General features: G+C 42.0%; 1 protein-coding gene across 1 annotated transcript in view; it reads right to left on the bottom strand.

The window, feature by feature from the left end:
- LOC145393987 (solute carrier family 49 member 4 homolog) overlaps window positions 1-20036 on the bottom strand; it is a 103803-nt gene that overhangs the window by 33508 nt on the left and 50259 nt on the right. The window contains exon 7 of the mRNA XM_080267959.1: window positions 5033-5219. Within this exon, the coding sequence (XP_080124085.1) occupies window positions 5033-5219 (187 nt within the window). The remainder of the gene's footprint in view (window positions 1-5032; window positions 5220-20036) is intronic.

The following is a 20036-nucleotide window of genomic DNA, read 5'->3' as shown; positions in this document are numbered from 1 at the left end:
ACCTGTATCCCTGGCCCCCCTGGAGAGATCTCCAACATACTTGACCTCTTCCTTACAACTAATCCTTCTGCTTACACTGTCAATCTTTTCTCTCCATTGGGCTCCTCCGATCATAACCTTATCACCTTAACCTGTCCTATTGCTCAGGTATGGCTTGTGGACACTGCAGAGAAACATCGTCTGTGGCACTTTGGAGCTGCTGATTGGGAGGCCTTCAGGCAGTACTCCTTTGATTTTTCCTGGAATGATTATTGCTTCCATGGCCAGCTGCCATCTGACTGTGCCTTGTGCATTATGGAGGTATTCTCTCGGGCATAGAAGCATACATTCCTTTCTCATACCCTTCGACTAATGCAAGAAAGCCTTGGTTTAATCAGCTTGTTCTAATACTGTCCGCAATAAGGAGAGGGCCTATAAAGGGTACTGGAGCCAACCCACCTCTGAATCACATCTTTTTTATGTTTCTACCCGGAACTGTGCTAAGTCTGTTCTTCGCTCTGTTAAAATAATTTCATCAGTACTAAATGCTCTCAACTCTCCAACTCGAAATCTTCCCGCTCCTTCTGGCACCTTGCCAAAAACCTTTCTAACAACTTTACCTCATCATCCTTCCCTTCTCTTTTCTACTCTGATGGCTCTGAAGCTATTTCTTGTACTGATAATACCGATAAAGCAGATCTCTTTGCTCAGACTTTCTCCTCGAATTCCACATTAGACGATTCCGGTGCTGTTCCTCCATCACTTTCCCCGTCTGACTTCCTCACGGCTGAAATTAAAATTTCTTCGGCTGATGTACAGTATTTTCTCCCATCACTGGCCTCAGTACTAACAAGGCATATGAGCCTGATGGAGTCCCTCCTGTTGTCATCAAGAATTGTGCTTCTGTGCTTACAGTGTGCCTAGGTAAACTCTTTCGCCTTTGTCTTTCAACTTGTACCTTTCCTTCTTGCTGGAAGTTTGCTCTTACTCAGCCAGTCCCAAAGAAGGGTGATCATTTCCAACCCTCTAACTATCGTCCAGTTGCTTTAACATCTTGTGTCTCAAAAGTTTTTGGGTCTACTCTTAGCAGAAAAATTTTAAAGCATCTTTCCTATCACAACCTTCTTTCTGATCATCAGTATGGGTTCCGTCAGGGATGCTCCACTGGCAATCTTCTCACCTACCTTTCAGACTCCTGGTCATACTCCTTTAGGGACTTTGGCGAAAGCTTTGCCATTGCACTTGACATCTCAAAGGCTTTCGATCGAGTCTGGCATAAGTCTTTAATTTCCAAACTGCCCTCTTATGGTTTCTATCCTTCCATCTGTGCCTCCATCTATAGTTTCCTTTCTGGTCGTCCTATAGCTGCTGTTGTTGACGGCCATCGCTTTTCTCCTAGATCTATCAACAGTGGTGTTTCTCAGGGGTCTGTCCTATCACCAACTCTCTTTTATTTAACTATTATCTGAGCTGTACATCTAACCCTATCCGCTCGTACACTGATGATTCCACCCATCACCTTTCCATTCGGTTTCCTCAACGTTCATCTCAGTAGTTACTTCAACAAACAAGTGCTGAGGCTATGGCACACTTAATGTCTGACTTGGCTCGTATCTCTGACAGGGGTAAAAATAATCTTGTTGTTTTTCATGCATCAAAGACTCAGTTTTTACATCTATCAACCCGTAATAATCTTTCACAGAAGTACCCACTAATGTTTAATAATATCCAGCTCAACCCTGTATCATCCATGAACATGCTTGGGGTTTCATTCACTCGGGACTTATCTTGGAAAGACCATATTGCCGCTCTTGTTAAATCTGTTTTCAAGAGATTAGGTGTGCTAAGCCAACCCCGTGCCTTTCTTTACCTCTGCACGGTTGTTGATTTTATACACGGGTTTTATTTGCCCCTGTGTAGAGTACAACTCTCATGTGTGGGGAGGCTCCTCACATACAGCTCTTCTCAATAGGGTGGAGTCAGAGGCTTTTCGTCTCATCAACTCTCCTCCTCTTACTGGCTCCCTTCAACCTCTATCTCTTCACCACACTCTTGCTTCACTATCTCTTTTCTATCGTTACTTCAATGGTCACTGCTCCTCTGAACTGTCTGCTTGCATCCCTCCACCTCTACGACGGGCGCCTAGCACCAGTCTAGCAACAAACTCTCATCCTTTTTCTGTCCAACTCTCTAATGTAAGAGTTAACCGTTACTCCCAGTCCTTCATTTATCCAAAGGGTTAACTCTGGATGTGTCTCCCTCTGTCTGTATTTCCTATTTCCTACGATCTTCAGTCTTTCAAATGCAGTGTGTCCAGGCATCTTGAAATGGACAGATCTTGAATTTGGCTCTCTTTTCTGTTGTTTTTTTTCCTGGAAGGAACTCTTTTGTGGGCTCAGCCCTTGGTTCCTTCTTTCTCACATAAAAAAATATTATGTGGAAGATTTTGTCGGGTTGATAGGTGTAACAATTGAGTCTTTGATGTATTAAAAACAGAAGGATTACTTTTACTCCTGTCAAAGATACTAACCAACTCACACATTAGGTGTGCCATATTCTCATCCCGTGTTTGTTGAAATAATTGCTGAGATGGACGTTGCGGGAACCGAATGGAAAGATGAAGGGTGGAATCATCAGTGTATGAGTGGATAGGATTAGATGTACAGCTTAGAAGGTCATTGATGAATAAATGAAAGAGAGATGGTGATGGGACAGAGCCCTGAGAAACACCACTATTGATAGATCTAGGAGAAGAATGATGGCCGCCCACAACAGCAGCTGTAGAACGACCAGAGAGGAAGCTATATAAGAAGGCACAGATGGAAGGATAGAGACCATAAGAGGGCAGTTTGGAAATTAAAAATTTATGCCAGACTTGATCGAAAGCCTTTGAGATGTCAAGAGCAATGGCAAAGCTCTCGCCAAAGTCCCGAAAGGAGGATGACCAGGAGTCTGAAAGGTAGGTCAGAAGATTGCCAGTGGAGCGTTCCTGACGGAACCCACACTGACCATCAAAAAGAAGGCTGTGATGGGAAAGATGCTTCAAAATTTTTCTGTTAAGAATTGACTCGAAAACTTTTGAAACGCATGATGTTAAAGCAATTGGGCGACAGTCAGAGGAGTGGGTATGGTCACCCTGCTTTGGGACTGGCTGAATGAGAGCAAACTTCCAGCAAGAAGGAAAAGTACAAATTGATAGAAAAAGGTGAAAGAGTTTACTTAGGAAGGGTGTAAGCACAGAGGATGTTCTGGAGGACAACAGGAGGAACTCCATCAGGCCCATATGCCTTGTTAGTATTGAGATCAGTGAAGGCAGAAAATACATCAGCTAAAGAAATTTTAATGTCAGCCATGAGGAAGTTGGAGGGGGGAAGTGATGGAGCAACAACACCGGAATCATCTAAGGTGGAACTGGAGGAGAAAGTCTGAGTGAAGAGATCTGCTTTATCAGTAGAAGAAATAGCTACAGAGCCATCACAGTAGAAAAGATGAGGGAAGAATGATGAGGTAAAGACGTTAGAAAGGTTTTTGGCAAGGTGCCAGAAGGAGCGGGAAGATTTCGAGTTGAAGAGTTGATAGCATTTAGTACTGATGAAATTATTTTTAGCAAAGAACAGACTTAGCACGATTCTGGGCAGAAGCATCAAAAAGATGTGATTCAGTGGTGCGTTTGCTTTGGTATCTTTTATAGGCCTTCTCCTTGTCATTGACAACATTAGAAGAAGCAAGATTAAACCAAGGCTTTTTTGCATTAGTCAAAGGATATGAGAAAGGAATGCATACTTCCATGCCTGAGAGAATAACTTCCTTAAAGCACATGGCCCACTCAGATGGCTCCTGGCCATGTATGCAATACCTTCCAGTCAGCAGCTCCAAAGTGCCACAATCAACGTTTCTCTAGGGGGTCCACAGGCTGTTCTGGAGCGATAGGGCAGGTTAAGGTAATAAGGTTGTGATCGGAGAAGCCCAACGAAGAAGAAAGTTTAACAGTGTATGGAGAAGGATTAGTAGTAAGGAAGAGGCCAGGTATGTTGGAACTCTCTCCAAAGTGATCAGGGATACAGATAGGATGCTGTACAAGTTGCACTAGGTCATTAAGGATAGAAAAGATGTAGGTTTGTTCACCAGGTGGATCAGTGAAGGGAGAGGACAGCCAAAGGTGCTGGTGAACACCGAAATCTCCTAGAGTTGACATTTCAGAGAAAGGAGAAATGGATAGGATGTGTTCTATGGTAGAAGTAAGATAGTTGAAGAATTTTTCATGGCCAGTAGAATTAGAGGATAAGTAAACAGCGCAGATATATTTAGTCCGAGAATGACTGGAAAGCTGAAGCCAGAGAGTAGAGCATTCATTAGAATCAAGTTCAGGAACATGAGATCAAGATAAGTCATTGCATACACATACACAACAGCCACCTTTGGCTCTGAAATCTGTATGGAGAAAGTAGTAGGAGAGAGAAAAGGGTTTACTACCAGTTGCCTCAGACAGCTGATTCCCAGTTAAAAAGAGAAGGTGAGGTTTAGAGAAGGAGAGGTGGTGCTCAACAGAGAGAAAGTTAGAGGAAAGGCCGCAAATGTTGCAGAAATGAAGGGAGTCAGACTGTGGTTCCAGGCAGCTCGGTGTGTCGTCACTGGGAAAGAGGTGGATGGTGGGGGCATTTATGGTTCCCCTCCCCCCAGGGGGACTCTACGGCTTGGTTATTAGATGCTATTTTTTTATTTTAATTTTGAAAGGAAGTGTAGTGTGTACTGTGCATGTAATCTGGTGTTGACAGTTAGAGAAACTGGTATTGGAGAGCATACTGGCCTACTGTCTGTGTTACTGAAACACTGGCAGCAAAAGGGGATGGTCAGGGACTAGTCCTGAGGGCTGATGAAACGAGACCTCCAGCTCTCTCTGTCATCAGCTTTCCATTCATCTTCGAGGTACTGCCCTGCTGGACTAGTGCTACACTCTACTCCCTGGTGTGTGTACACCACCCATAATTGTTCAATAATATAATATTCCGTGCATGATACTGATGAAATAATATCGTTCATCAGGTTATCTTACATGTTGAGAGGGGGATGGCTCCATAAGTGATCAAGAGGAACCAGTAGAAGCAGGCAGTGGTGGCCAGCATGTGGAGGACCAGCAACAACTTGGTGTGACCCAGAAACCTGTCATTTAGGTGACCTGAGATGACCGGCAACACGCTGGATGCCACCACCGACACCAGACCCACCCACATAGCAGAGTCCTGGAATGTGATGACGTATTACCCCATGTATGGAAACAGTTTTACATAATTTTTCGATAACGTAGCCACTATACTGACAACCACATCTAAAGGAGGGGACAACCCAAGTAATCCAAGTAACGTCAGACAACTAGATTTAGGTAAGGAGAGTAACAGCCGTAGTCTTAAACTGTGGGCAGGCGTTCACCTTGCCCTATCCTTATCTTTTGGTAATCTTAACGCACGAAAGGGAGAGCGTTCCCCTGTAAACGGGAGAGTATTATCCCAGTGTAGTACTGAAATCTGCGGGGAGTCTCATAGCACCCCTTTGCATGCCCCTTCTTCATATTATAGGAGCCTTGTGCAATGAAAACTGTGTAGAATTTGAAGGACCTTATGGTATGTGTGATGGGAATTTTAATTTAATGATAAAAACATTGTCAAGAAAAAAATTAACGCTTAATTTTATTACCATTTTAAAAGACTTCACAGCTTCTCCGGAGATAGTTAATTTATGACGAGATAAAAACAAAGATGAGATACTGTATCCACGTCCATTTTATTTTTTATTATTTCCACTAAGCTGTTTATCAGATATTGTGCATGATACTTTTGTAATTAGTCTGATTAGTTCACTAAGTGATTCCTACAGTTAAAGAATGATCGAGTACTACCAAAACAGACGAATTGTGCATGGCCAGTTAGTTTGAATTACGAAGCCTCATGTTTGCGTTCGATAAACTTTTAGACGTCCGCACTAATTTGATTTGGTTTAGCAATATATTTCTCAGATGTATTTTGGTGTGATCTGAACGAATTATACCTTTCTTTTCGGTGTCGTGATTGGTTTTCAAATTAACCTCACCCCCTCAGGTGTTTTGGGGGACTGGTGGGATTTCGGGGTTCTGGGTGGGAAAAATGGTAAACACGAGCATTTGGGGCAGAAATGTAGTCAAAATCGGTATGACCAGCCACGGCGTATTTGCAGGGTTGTTATTGACCGCATGAACCCCTTTGAAGTTATGCCTGACCGAATTTTTCCTGCGGTACAGGTTTTCCAAAACCTGTACAGTATGCATACTCTTTTACAGAGAATTCAAGAAATGCCGGTCTTACATTAAGAGATTATATTGTATGCCAGTCTTAAAAACAGTCATACGCTTTTTTTTTTAATTTTAATATTAATCAGTGTTACCAACTACTTGCCGCGCCAACCCATAGGAAGGGGTGCGCTCTCACGCTTTCAAGATTATCACTTACGTTGAAGGTGTGAGCCTTCACCTCGAGCAGGATACGGGAAGGGTAACCCCTGCCCTCAATTTCAAGACTACGGGCATTATTGTGTTAATACTGTTGCCTTTAACCCTCTCGTGGTGTGGAAAACTCTAGCTATCAATACTAGCTAATGTCAGCCGATTTTATGTAGCTGGGAGTGAGTCAGCTGATGTCAGACGGTTGCATATACCTGTAGCTGGGAGTGAGACAGCTAGTGTCAGACGATTTTCTACAGCTGAGAGTGAGTCAGCTAATGCCAGACGATTTTATACAGGTGAGTGAGTCAGCTAATGTCAGACGATTTTAAATAGCTGAGAGTGAGTCAGCTAATGTCAAACGATTGTACGTGGCGTATACAGCTGGGAGTGAGTCAGCTAATGTCTGACGATTGCATATAACTGGGGTTGAGTCAGCTAATGTCAGACGATTCTATACAGTATAGCTGGGAGTGAGTCAACTAGTGTCAGACGGTTGTATATAGGTGAGAGCGGGTCAGCTAATGTCAGACGATTGTAAATAGCTGAGTGAGTCAGCTAATGTCGGACGATTGTATGTAGTGTATACAGCTGGAAATGAGTCAAGTAATGTTAGGCGATTGTATATAGCTGAGAGTGTCAGCTAGTCAGACGATCTGCTATAGCTGGGAGTGAGTCAGCAAATGTCAGACGAATTTGTATGGCTGAGTGAGTCAGATAATGTCAAACGATCTTTTATAGCTAGGAGTGAGTCACCTAATGTCAGACGATTTTATATAGCTGGGAGTGAGTCAGATAATGTCAGACGATTGCATATAGCGGTAAGTGACTTAGCTAATGTCAGATGGTTGTATATAGCCAGGAGTGAGTCAACTGTCAGACGATTTTATAGAGATGGGAATGAGTCTGCTAATGTCAGACGATATAGCTCGGAGTGAGTTAAAAGATCTTGAAAGCGTTAATTCTGTCGCCATCAATCCTCCTCTAGTATTTTATTATAGCTAGCGCCTGAAGATTTTATGTAGCAGAGAGAGAGAGAGAGAGAGAGAGAGAGTATGAGTCTGAGATTTTAACCCGTGGTCCGTGGACTACACCATACCTCAGATGGGGGTGTCTCGGAATGCTGCAACATGCCTCTTATGACCGAGATTTTCAGCGACGAACCACAAAGGTTCTAGGAGGATCAGCAAGATAAAATATTTATCGGGTATTAGGGTAACTGGTAGCTCTCATTCCCACCCCCTATCTTGACCCCAGTTGCTAAGCTGCATCAGCAACGATGACCCAAAAATACGCACTTCGTAATGCATAGCCCGCAATATTATCGCCAGCAAAGGCAGTCATGAGTCAAAATTGTTTAGAATAACATAAAATGATAAGGTCAATAGGAGGTAATGGAACAGAAGTAAAGTGGTATATAATGGGAGTTAAGGTAGCTCCATAAGCGCCATAAGCTCGTACTGCAGCGTGTAGAGCGAGCTGGAAACCCATCTCGCGAGCGATTAGGTTGGCGACAGCCTGTCTATAGCCTGTCTCTTCTGCCCCAATACGTATTTCTCTCTCTCTCTCTCTCTCTCTCTCTCTCTCTCTCTCTCTCTCGGCATATTTTTCATGCTCCTGCCTTAGATGTAATTTCTGACAGTTATTTCTCCAAAGCTAAGCTGATTAAAAAAAAAAAAAAATCCTTGGGTTGCAGCACAATGCAATTTGCTAGCCACTGATATACATTTCATGGAAATCAGTAAGTGACCAAGACTGCCATCTTACAGCACCACAGGGGATGTCTGCGCAACCCCTAGCCACACCCTGCATATTAATTCTGTCACCATTAGTCATTTCGCTATCAGAACAAAAGTAGCATTCTTCTACAGCTGACATCAGATTATTAAGAGCAAGGGATCGAAGTGAGTGAGCGATATTTACTCTCAGTTAAGTTTGGAAATGAGCGGCCCGGTCTGACCCGACCCGACCGTCACACTAAGCAGAAGCTAATAACTTTACTCCTATGTGGAGCGGTGTTGAAACCGTAGCTGCATGTGTTACATTGTCAATAAATTTTGTTATCAACTAAATACTCACCAAAATAGATGTAGGAATCCTTTTGAATCTCGGGTTTTTCAGGGGAGTGTTCACCTCTAATCCGTGTACATAAATACAAAATCAAATTTAAAAACATTTTCCGTTGTAACAATTTTTTTTTTCATCGTTGCCAGCAATAAAGTATCGGAGATTCTGCCTATAATTTTATAATAATGTTTTTGCTATGTTTTGATGATGAAATCACTGAGGGAAATGACCCCATTTCTGGCTGTAATCATCTCATCAGTTACATTTTCATTTCAGTTTTGTCGACACGTCAGGCTGGCAGTGCAGATCATAAAATTTCACATTGCGCATGTCATGAATGATATGGTGCCTCGTTTAACACCAGCACTCAAGTACTGTTGGAAGCTATGTTGTTCTGAGTCATATTAAGAACTTCGGAGTTCTTTACTTCATAGTACTGTATGTGCTTCACAATACTCAATGAGCGAAACTAAATTAAATTATTAGCTGAAAATCATCCAGGGAGAAATCATCCAGGGGAAAAACCGTTTCTTACTTTCATCCTGCGATTGATACTTGCGGTTCACTGAAACTACTCAGCCATTGTGAACATTCCACGTGGTTCGCATGATGCGACGCTCCTATTATGCGGGAGCAAAGCTGGAAACAACACTTGTGAGTTTCTTCCGTAGTAAGTCGATGTGCTGTTGAACATTCAAACCTCATCGACGTTACTATGGAAATGACATAACAAAAGTTCTTGAATTCGATAAATGACAGCTTTACGGTAGTATTTTACAAGTTGCCAATACGCAGTTTAGGAATATTACCACCATAAACTCATAGTATAATACTTAGGAATGGTAATGAACCCCAGAACCCCATTCACAAATCAATATTTACAGAGATAATGAATTAAATAAAAATTTCCCAAAATACCATGTCTTGGATCTTGACTCTGCCAGTCTGTGTAGAAAATCAGTGCATTCGTATGTGTGTTCCTCCTTCCGTCTACTGTTCATGCCTCTTCTAGGTCTGTTTCAGCCACTCATAGGCATATTTTTGGTCACGTGATGGTATCCTACTAATCAGTTTGAAGTACGCCCTTTGATTCCATCTGGGTAGAAAATTCAAATCCTTGGCGCTATGACTAGCAACGAAGTAGGACGTGATCTGTGCACTGGGTGTGATATTGATTATTTACGCATTATTAAGCGTTTCCACTCAGAACTGGAGAAAGCCGTTGAGTTCTTGAGAAAACATGGTGTATTACTTTCTCAAGTTACTTGCCCTGAGTGTCAGGAACCTTGCAAATTTAGAAAAGACAAACACCAGTGGAACTGTGCTCAGTACAAGAGATACACAAAAACCAAGAAATGGATCCAGTGTGGTTTTAGTGTTTCAGACCATAAAGGAACTTGTTTAGACCCCCAGGAAAATGACAATGACCCAGATGACCCTCGTCCTGGACCATCGTATCTCTAAGGTAAGCAATCCACTGCAGCAGGTTAGCTTAGGTTTGGTTAGGTTAACCGGTTGTGCAGTATATTTTTCTGGTGTTTTTTTATGTGATTTAAGTGATTTTTGCCTTCGTTTTCCTGTGGTTAGGTTAGGTTAGGTTAGGTTAGGTCTGTTTGGTTAGGTTAACCAGTTGTGCAGTACATTTTTCTGGTGGTTTCTGATGCGATTTAAGTGATTTTTGCCTTCGTTTTATGTCGAAACTGTTTCATTTCACCCCCTCATCCAAAGTTCATGATTAGAAAAGAGGCAAAATGAAGCGTTTCAGACATAAATGAAGGTCAGTATCACACAAATCTCGTCAAAAACTACCTGAAAAATATACTGCACAATCTGGGTGGTGTATTGGCAACTTGTAAAAGTTTACCAACTTTACAATCCTGTCTCCATATGTCAGAAGGAAATTGTGATGACGTGGTACTCGCTCGCTCGTTACGCTCTTACTTTACTGGTTTTATTTAGCAGAGGGTGAGTCGTTGGAACTTCCTTTTACAGCAAAATTAACATCACGTGATTATTATTGGCAATATTAACTAATGTAAAAAAGACACCCTATCTGATTTACATTTAGCTCCTTTATCTTTCAGGGAATTTTAGTTAATCTGTCTGTTATCCTTGTGTGTGTGTGTGTGTGTGTGTGTGTGTGTGTGTGTGTGTGTGTGTGTGTGTGTGTGTGTGTGTGTGTGTGTATCCAGGTATGTCCACGATCTCTTCTCCTGTTTTGTAAATGAGTGGGAGAAGAGAGATATGGAAACTGATGAAACTAGGTAAACGGCAGAGGATCAAGTTGCATGGACGAGTTATTTATGGAGATGCACATAAAAAGGTTTTGGCACTTTTTATTTTTAACTTGACGATCAATGTATAACTATCTGGTTTTCGACGGCAAATGATGTGCCTTCGATGGTTCTCCCTATTGCATATTTTTCTTTTCTTCCTGGATTCAACTTTACACCGACTTTAGGTGGGAATAAGAGTCGCGATGCTGATGGTGCCAATAGATGGTGATGATTTTTGGAAAAGGAAGGACGTCTGGCACTCATGGGGATAAGAACGATCTCCCAAAACTTCTTCACGACATAGGTCTTCCTAAAGCTGAGTAGACTACAACAATCTGGGGGCGGCAGAAACTAAATCAAAGACGTCCACATACTAAAGCGGTTAACTCTTAAGACAACTGTTGATGTAGACTGACTAAGGGAATGAGGAGGATTGATTGAATGAATGGCTGACTGAATGATTGCCTGATAGAAAGATAGACAGACAGATAGATTGATAGACAGACTGCTTGACTGACTGGCTTACTGACTGATTGACTGACTTATTATGTTGACTGATATACTGACTGGCTTACTGATTGATTGACTGATTATGCCGACTGATATACTGACTGGCTTACTGATTGATTGACTGATTATGCCGACTGATATATTGACCAAATGGGTGACTGAGTGACTGATTGATTACGTTGACTGATATAGTGACCGAAAGAGTGGTTGACTGACTGGATGATTAAGCTGACTGATATGCTGACTGAATTACTTACTGGCTTGTTAGATTGGTTTGTTAAACTGATTGATATACTGGTAATGATTAAATTAGTGATTGATTGGCTAATTAACAAAGTGAATGATTATTTGATATACTGAATGAAGAACTGCTGTCCGACTGCTTAGGTGAATGTTGGAATGAATTAAAAAGAAATGAGTGTTAAATTCTGTGAAACATGAATTATTGTCGTGGCCATAATGGATGAGGGAACGCTGGGATCGAGGCAATTATACTGTAATTATAGGCGAATTTAGAAATAATAGCGGTTATTAATGTGCAAGCCCTCCCCTCCCACACAACCCTTGTCTGACTGTCTGTCTGCCTGTCTGTTTGTCTGTCTGTCTGTCTCTATGCATGTGTGTGTGTGTGTGTGTGTGTGTGTGTGTGTGTGTGTGTGTGTGTGAGTAGTAAGCAAAGCAACTACATAGTAAACCAAACATCACACTTTACCCTTGCCAGAGCAATAACTGTCATGACAGTTGGCCTGTTGGAATTAGAATGTACTTAAGGACGGTAAACCACAAGACAGTAGCCTAGTTCAGCACTACACTGCACTACACTACATTGCACTACACTACACTACACTTCACTACACTTCACTACTGTACACTACACTACAGCACAATACAACGCTTAATACTGCACCACACAACACCACAGTGATCATTACACTGCACAACACTGCACCACACTACACTACACTAATCATTACACTGCACAATACTGCACCACACTACACTACACTGATCATTACACTACACCACACAACACCAAACTAATTATAACATTCCACAACACTACACTACACTAATCATTACACTTCAACACTGCACCAAACTAATCATTACACTGCACAACACTACACCACACTAATCATTACACTGCACAACACTGCACCACACCAATCATTACACTGCACAACACTGCACCACACTAATCATTACACTGCACCACACTGCACCACACTAATCATTACACTGCACAACACTGCACCACACTAATCATTACACTGCACAACACTGCACCACACTAATCATTACATTGCAAAACACTGCACCACACTATACTACATTAATCTTTACACTGCACGAAACTGCACCACGCTACACAAATCATTACACTGCACCACACAACACCACACTAATCATTACACTGCACAACATTACACTACACTAATCATTACACTGCACAACACTGCACCACACTAATCATTACACTGCACCACATGGCAACACACTAATCATTACACTGCAACACACTGCACCACACTAATCATTACACTGCACCACACTGCACCACACTAATCATTACACTGCACAACACTGCACCACACTAATCATTACACTGCACAACACTGCACCATACTAATCATTAAACTGCACAACACTGCACCAGTCTAATCATGACAACGTACAACACTGCACCACACTAATCATTACACTGCTCAACACTGCACCACACTAATCATTACACTGCACAACAGTGCACCATACTACACTACATCATTCATCACACTGCACAACACTGCACCACACTAGGCTACACTAAACATTACACCGCACCACAATACACTACACTTAACATTACACTGCACAACACTGCACCACACTAGTCATTACACTGCACATTTTCAGTGCACTCATTTACACAGAGAGTAGGCCTGCATGCTCTCATAATACCTCTACCTTCAACTGTCTACACTACACTACATGCGCATAACATATCACACCTTCTATTCACATCTTTAGTAATGGCCGCTGCAATTTTACTATGAAATGAGGTGGTACCTCGGATTGCCACCACCGGCAGGGTAGGGCTGGAGGCACAGGGTCCTCCCGGTCGCCATCAAGCGACTGTGCCGGCAGCGACTGTTGCTATTTCCGGGAATGCTCGTCGGCGAAGAGGTGACGGTGCGGCCTTATTCTTTACCAACATCCGCGGCCTTACCACAAATTTAAACTCAGTTCATTTTTTCCTTCAGTCCATATCCTCTTTGGCCCTTTTCCTCACAGAACCACAAATCTCACCCTCCACCGATATATCTCCATTTTGTTTTCCCGGTTACCATCTCCTTACAAACTTTCGTAACAAGGGCGGAACCTGTTGTTATATCAAATCCCAATATGCAGTTGACACTATTTTAAACTTCACTTCATCCAGTTTTGATTACTCATTATATAAATTAAATTGCCAAAACATTACCAAATATATCTGTGTAGTTTATCGTTCCCCCAGTGCTTCTTCGGAACCCAGTGTATTTGATTCCATATCCACTCAGTTGAATAACCTTGACCTTGCCCTTGGCAATGAAATTACCATTTTGGGTGATTTTAACATACACAATGTTAAATGGTTATTGCATTCTGCCCGGACTGACGACGCTAGTCGAGAATGCGAGCTGTTTGCGGAATCGTTTAATCTCACCCAGTTGCTAAAGCAACCAACCAGAGTACCTGATAATCCTGACCATAATGCCCATCTCTTGGATTTATTCTTGACTAATAATCCAGATCAATACAGGACAGAGGTACTGTCACCACTTGGATCCTCTGACCACAATCTCATCAAAGCCTCATTAGTTAACCTTCCTACACCTCCCCAGTCTGAACCTGTCGGGGTGACCCGATGGCACTTTGACAGGGCAGACTGGGATGGATTTAGAAATTATCTTGCTGATGTTCCATGGCAGTCTTTCTTCTCTAGAGATCCCAATTCTACCCAGTCCCACATTTGCAACTTAATACTAACTGGTATGGATTTATTCATACCAAGTCAACAATTCACTAAAAGATCAAACTCTCCAAAATGGTTTGATGGCAACTGTGCCAGAGCAACAGCCCAAAAGTCATTAGCATATAACTCTTAAAATCAAAAACATCTGAATCACTCTCCCAATTTAAAATTGCTAGAAATCATGCAAAAGCTGTATTAAATCTATCTAAATCAAACTTTCTTCAAAAGCAAGCATCAAAACTACTTAACAACCCTAATGACAATAGAATATTCTGGTCAACTCTTAATTCTTTCAATAATAACTTTAACAAGTCATCTTCCATTCCCCCACTAAAATCTTCAGATGGCAATATTACAAATGACCCACGTGGGAAAGCAGATATCTTTGCTAGTACCTTTGCCAGAAACTCTACCATAGATGATACCAGCCAGAATGTCTCAGTACTGGAACTTGATTCTCCCGAAATTGCCCCACTTAAAATACAGACAAGATACGTAAATTCCATCCTAGACAATTTACCTACCAACAAAGCTCCAGGCCCAGATGGATTTCCACTAATTGTTTTGAAAAAGTGTTCCCCTGAACTTGCCTCTGTCCTAGCTAAATTATTCAGACTTTGCATACGTACTTCTTTATTCCCAAATTCATGGAAAGAAGCCAATATCCACCCAGTTCCGAAGAAAGGAAGTTCGTCTGACCCCTCCAATTACAGACCAATAGCTGTCACATCTTCTCTTGGTAAGGTATTTGAAATTTTAATTAATAAGCATATTGTTAAACATCTTGAATCCAACAACTTAATTACTGATAGACAATATGGTTTTCGCCACGAAAGATCCACCATTGACATACTCAATCTCTTAACTCATACCATCCATCAATCAATTGATCTTTTTGGAGAAACTCATGCAGTAGCTCTTGATATCTCTAAAGCTTTCGACAGAGTATGGCACCGTTCCCTGCTGTCCAAACTCCCTTGCTATGGACTAACGTTTTTTGTTCCTTTGATTTCTTCTTATCTTAGTGACAGGAAAATAAGAGTAAAAGTAGATGATGTATATTCGAATTTCCAGTCAATTAACGCCGGCATGCCGCAGGGATCAGTTCTGGCGCCAACCCTATTTCTGTTTCATATTAATGATCTCTTATCTGTCACTCACAATCCCATTCACTCATATGCAGATGACTCAACACTACATAGTTCATTCACACTCAGACATCCATTTACAAAGTCTAATATCTCTACCTCTCAACTCGGTACAGCCATCTCCATAAATCAAGATCTATCTACAATCAGTGAATGGGGACAAAACAACCTTGTCTCTTTTAATGCTAGTAAAACTAAATATATACAGTTTACTAATAGACAGATATTGCCAGATTCGTACATTACCTTCAGTGCTACTAATATTCCCATCTCCAAAAGTATTGAAATTCTTGGTGTCTCACTTAACAGTGCCCTCAGCTGGACCTCTCATGTCAGATCACTTGCTAAAACCGCCTTAAAAAAACTTGGATTATTGTACAGAGTCCGTAACTTCTTCGCCGATGAGCAGTTAGCTATAATTTATAAGAGTCATGTGCGCTCTCAGCTTGAATATTGCTCACCCTTGTGGAATGGTTGTGGAGAGGTTGCATTAAGACAACTAGACAAAATTCAGAATAAAGCTGTTAGAATCATTAACAACCCTGCCATTACAAATAAACTACCTCCCCTGCAAGTAAGAAGGAATGTTGCCTCCTTTGCATTATTTTACAGATTTTTTTTTGGCAAATCCTCAGACGAAGTTGCGTCCATGGTGCCACCTCTCCATGCCTTCCCTCGTGCTACACGGGCATCTGGTAGCGCTCATGACTGGAATGTCACTCAACCATATTGCAGAACTTCTGCCTATCAGAATTCTTTCATTCCCCGAACTGCATCTCTCTGGAACTCGCTTCCCCAGAGTTGTTTTCCTCCAAATTTCAACCCACAACTGTTCAAGTCTAACTGTTACAGATATCTTATGAACAGAGGACACCAGTAATCTGGTGTATGGATTTTTTTTTTCTTTTATCCATTTGTTTTTCCTTCCTCCGTTGTTAAAAAAAACAAAAACAACAACACTGCACCATATTACACTACACTAGACATTACACTGCAAAACACTGCACCAATACACTACACTACACTACACCACATCTCTCCAGTACAAGTTTCTCTATCAACACCAAACTACATGCACAGTTCACACTACACTTCCTTTTCCCCCCCCAAAAAAAAAAAAATCATGGCAGCGCAACACGTGGCCTCAGAGTCCCCAGGGGGGGGGACCATAAACGCCCCCACCTTCTGCCCCTCTCCCGGTGACGACTCGAGCTGCTTGGAACCACTGTCTGACTCTTCTTCTTCATTTCTGCAACATTCGCGGCCTTCCTCTAACTTTCGCTCTGTTGAGCACCACCTCTCCTTCTCTAAACCTCACCTTCTTTTTCTAACTGAGACTCAGCTGTCTGGGGCAACTGACAGTAGACCCTTTTCTGTATCCTCCTACTTTCTTTATACTCATTTCAAAGCCAAAGGTGGCCGTTGTGTATATATATATATATATATATATATATATATATATATATATGCAATGACTTGTCTTGCTCTCATGTTCCTGAACTCGATTTTTCTGAATTCTCTGCACACTGGCTTCTGCTTTCCTGTCATTCTCTGACTTAATATATCTGTGCTGTTTACTTATCTCCTAATTCAACTGACTATCAAAAATTCTTCAACTATCTTACTTTTACGATGGAACACATTCTAACCATTTCTCCTTTCTGTGAAATCTCCATTCTAGGAGATTTCAATGTTCACCACCACCTTTGGCTCTCCTATCCTTTCACTGATCCACCTGGTGAACAAGCCTACACCTTTTCTATCCTTAATGACCTAGAGAAGCTTGTACAGCACTCTACCTGTATCCCTGACCGCCTTGGAGAAAGCTCCAACATACTTGACCTCTTCCTTACAACTAATCCTTCTGCTTACACTGTTAATCTTTTCTCTCTGTTGGGCTCCTCCGATCACAACCTTATCACCTTAACCTGTCCTATCGCTCCGGTACGGCCTGTGGACCCTCCAAAGAAACGTTGTCTGTGGCACTTTGGAGCTGCGGATTGGGAGGCCCTCAGGCAGTACTTCTTTGATTTTTCCTGGAATGATTATTGCTTCCAAGGTCGGGAGCCATCTGACTGTGCCTTGCGCATTACGGAGGTTATTCTCTCGAACATGGAAGCATACATTCCTTTCTCATTTCCTCTGACTAATGCAAGAAAGCCTTGGTTTAATCACGCTTGTTCTAATGCTGTCCGCAACAAGGAGAGGGCCTATAAAAGGTACCGGAGCCAACCCACCCATGAATCACATCTTTTTTACGTCTATGTCCAGAATTGTGCTAAGTCTGTTCTTCGCTCTGCTAAAAATAATTTCATCAGTACTAAATGCTCTCAACTCTCCAACTCAAATTCTTCCTGCTCCTTCTGGCACCTTGCCAAAAACCTTTCTAACAACTTTGCCTCATCATCCTTCCCTCCTCTTTTCTACTCTGCTGGCTCAGTAGCTATTTCTTCTACTGATAAAGCAGATCTCTTCACTTAGACTTTTTCCTCCAATTCCACCTTAGATGATTCCGGTGTTGTTCCTCCATCACTTCCCCCCTCCGACTTCCTAATGTCTGACATTAAAATTTCTTCAGCTGATGTATTTTCTGCCACCACAGGCCTCAATACTGATAAGGCATATGGGCCTGATGGAGTCTCTCCTGTTGTTCTCAAGAACTGTGCTTCTGTGCTTACACCCTGCCTAGGCAAACTCTTATGCCTTTTTCTATCAAATTGTACCTTTCCTTCTTGCTGGAAGTTTGGTATCATTCAGCCAGTCTCAAAGAAGGGTGACCACTCCCAACCCTCCAACTATCGTCCCATTGCTTTAACATCCTGTATCTCGAAAGTTTTCGAGTCAGTAATATTCTTAATAGAAAATTTTTGAAGGATCTTTCCTATCACAACCTTCTTTCTGATCGTTAGTATGGGTTCCATCAGGAACGCTCCACTGGCGATCTTCTCACCTACCTTTCAGACTCCTGGTCATCCTCCTTTCGGGACTTTGGTGAAAGCTTTGCCATTGCACTTGACATCTCAAAGGGTTTCGATTGAGTCTGGCATAAATCTTTAATTTCCAAAGTACCCTCTTACGGTTTCTATCCTTCTATCTGTGCCTTCATCTCTAGCTTCCTTTCTTGTCGTTCTATAGCCACTGTTGTAGACGGCCATCGTTCTTCTCCTCGATCTATCAACAGTGCTGTTCTTCAGGGCTCTGTCCTTTCCCCAACTCTCTTCATTTTATTCATCAATGACCTTGTAACCTATACACCTAACCCTATCCACTCATACGCTGATGACTCCACCCTTCACCATTCCATTCGGTTCCCGCAACGTCCAACTCAGCAGTTACTTCAACAAACAAGGGATGAGGCTATGGCACACCTAATGTTTGACTTGGCTCGTATCTCTGACTGGGGTAAAAATAATCTTTTTGTTTTCAATGCATCAAAGACAGTTTTTACGTCTATCAACCCGACAAAATCTTCCACAGGTATACCCAGTAACATTTAATAATATTCAGCTCAATCCTGCATCATCCTTGAACATGCTTGGGGTTTCATTTACTCGGGACTCATCTTGGAAAGATCATATTACGTCTCGTGTAAAATATGCTTCCAAGGGATTAGGTGTGCTAAGCCGACTCCGTTCCTTCTTTACCCCTGCACAATTTTTGACTCTATACAGGGGTTTTATCCTCCCCTGTGTGGAGTACAACTCTCATGTGTGGGGGGGCTCCCCACATACAACTCTTCTCAATAGGGTTGAGTCAAAGACTTTTCGTCTCATTAACACCTCCTTTTTCTGACTCCCTTCAACCTCTGTCTATTCGCCACACTGTCGCATCTTTATCACTTTTCTATTGCTACTTCAATGGTTACTGCTCCTCTGAACTGTCTGAATGCATTCTTCCACCTCTACGACGGGCGCGTAGCACCCGTCTAGCAGCAAACTCTCATCCCTTTTTTTGTCCAATTCTCTTATGCAAGAGTTAACCGTTACTCCCAGTCCTTCATTTATGCAACAGGTCAACTCTGGAACTGTCTCTCTCTGTCTCTATTTCCTGCTTCCTATGATCATCCAGTCTTTCAAACGCAGTGTGTCCAGGCATCTCGAAATGATCGGATCTTGAATTTGGCTCTCTCTTGTATTTTGTTTTTCTCTTGGAAGGAACAATAATTGCTGGCCCGCGGCCTTTGAGTTCCTTCTTCCTCACATAAAAAAAGAAAAAAAAAAATCATTTCACTTCAGTACAATGCACCACACTTCGCAAAACTACACTGCACACTGAATCACTCTACACTACGCTACATTTCACTAAACTACACTGCACTGCAATACACCACAGTACACTAGACTACACTGCACTGCACTGTACTGTACTGTACTGCACTGCACTGCACTTCAGTACACTACACTACACTGCAAATCACTGCACTGCACTACACTGCACTACACAACACATTACACAACACTGCACTACACGACAATACACTACACTAAGCAACACTACACTATGCTATACTATACTTGCAACACTACATTGCACTGCACTACACGACAATACACTACACTATGCTATACAATACTTGCAACACTACATTGCAC

This window comes from Coenobita brevimanus, chromosome 26 (genome assembly GCF_032717465.1).
Source record: "Coenobita brevimanus isolate Jiangsu-jjx chromosome 26, ASM3271746v2, whole genome shotgun sequence".
Taxonomy (NCBI): domain Eukaryota; kingdom Metazoa; phylum Arthropoda; class Malacostraca; order Decapoda; family Coenobitidae; genus Coenobita; species Coenobita brevimanus.
Note: the sequence above shows the minus strand (reverse complement) of the source record. Positions and strands in the feature narration are given on the sequence as shown.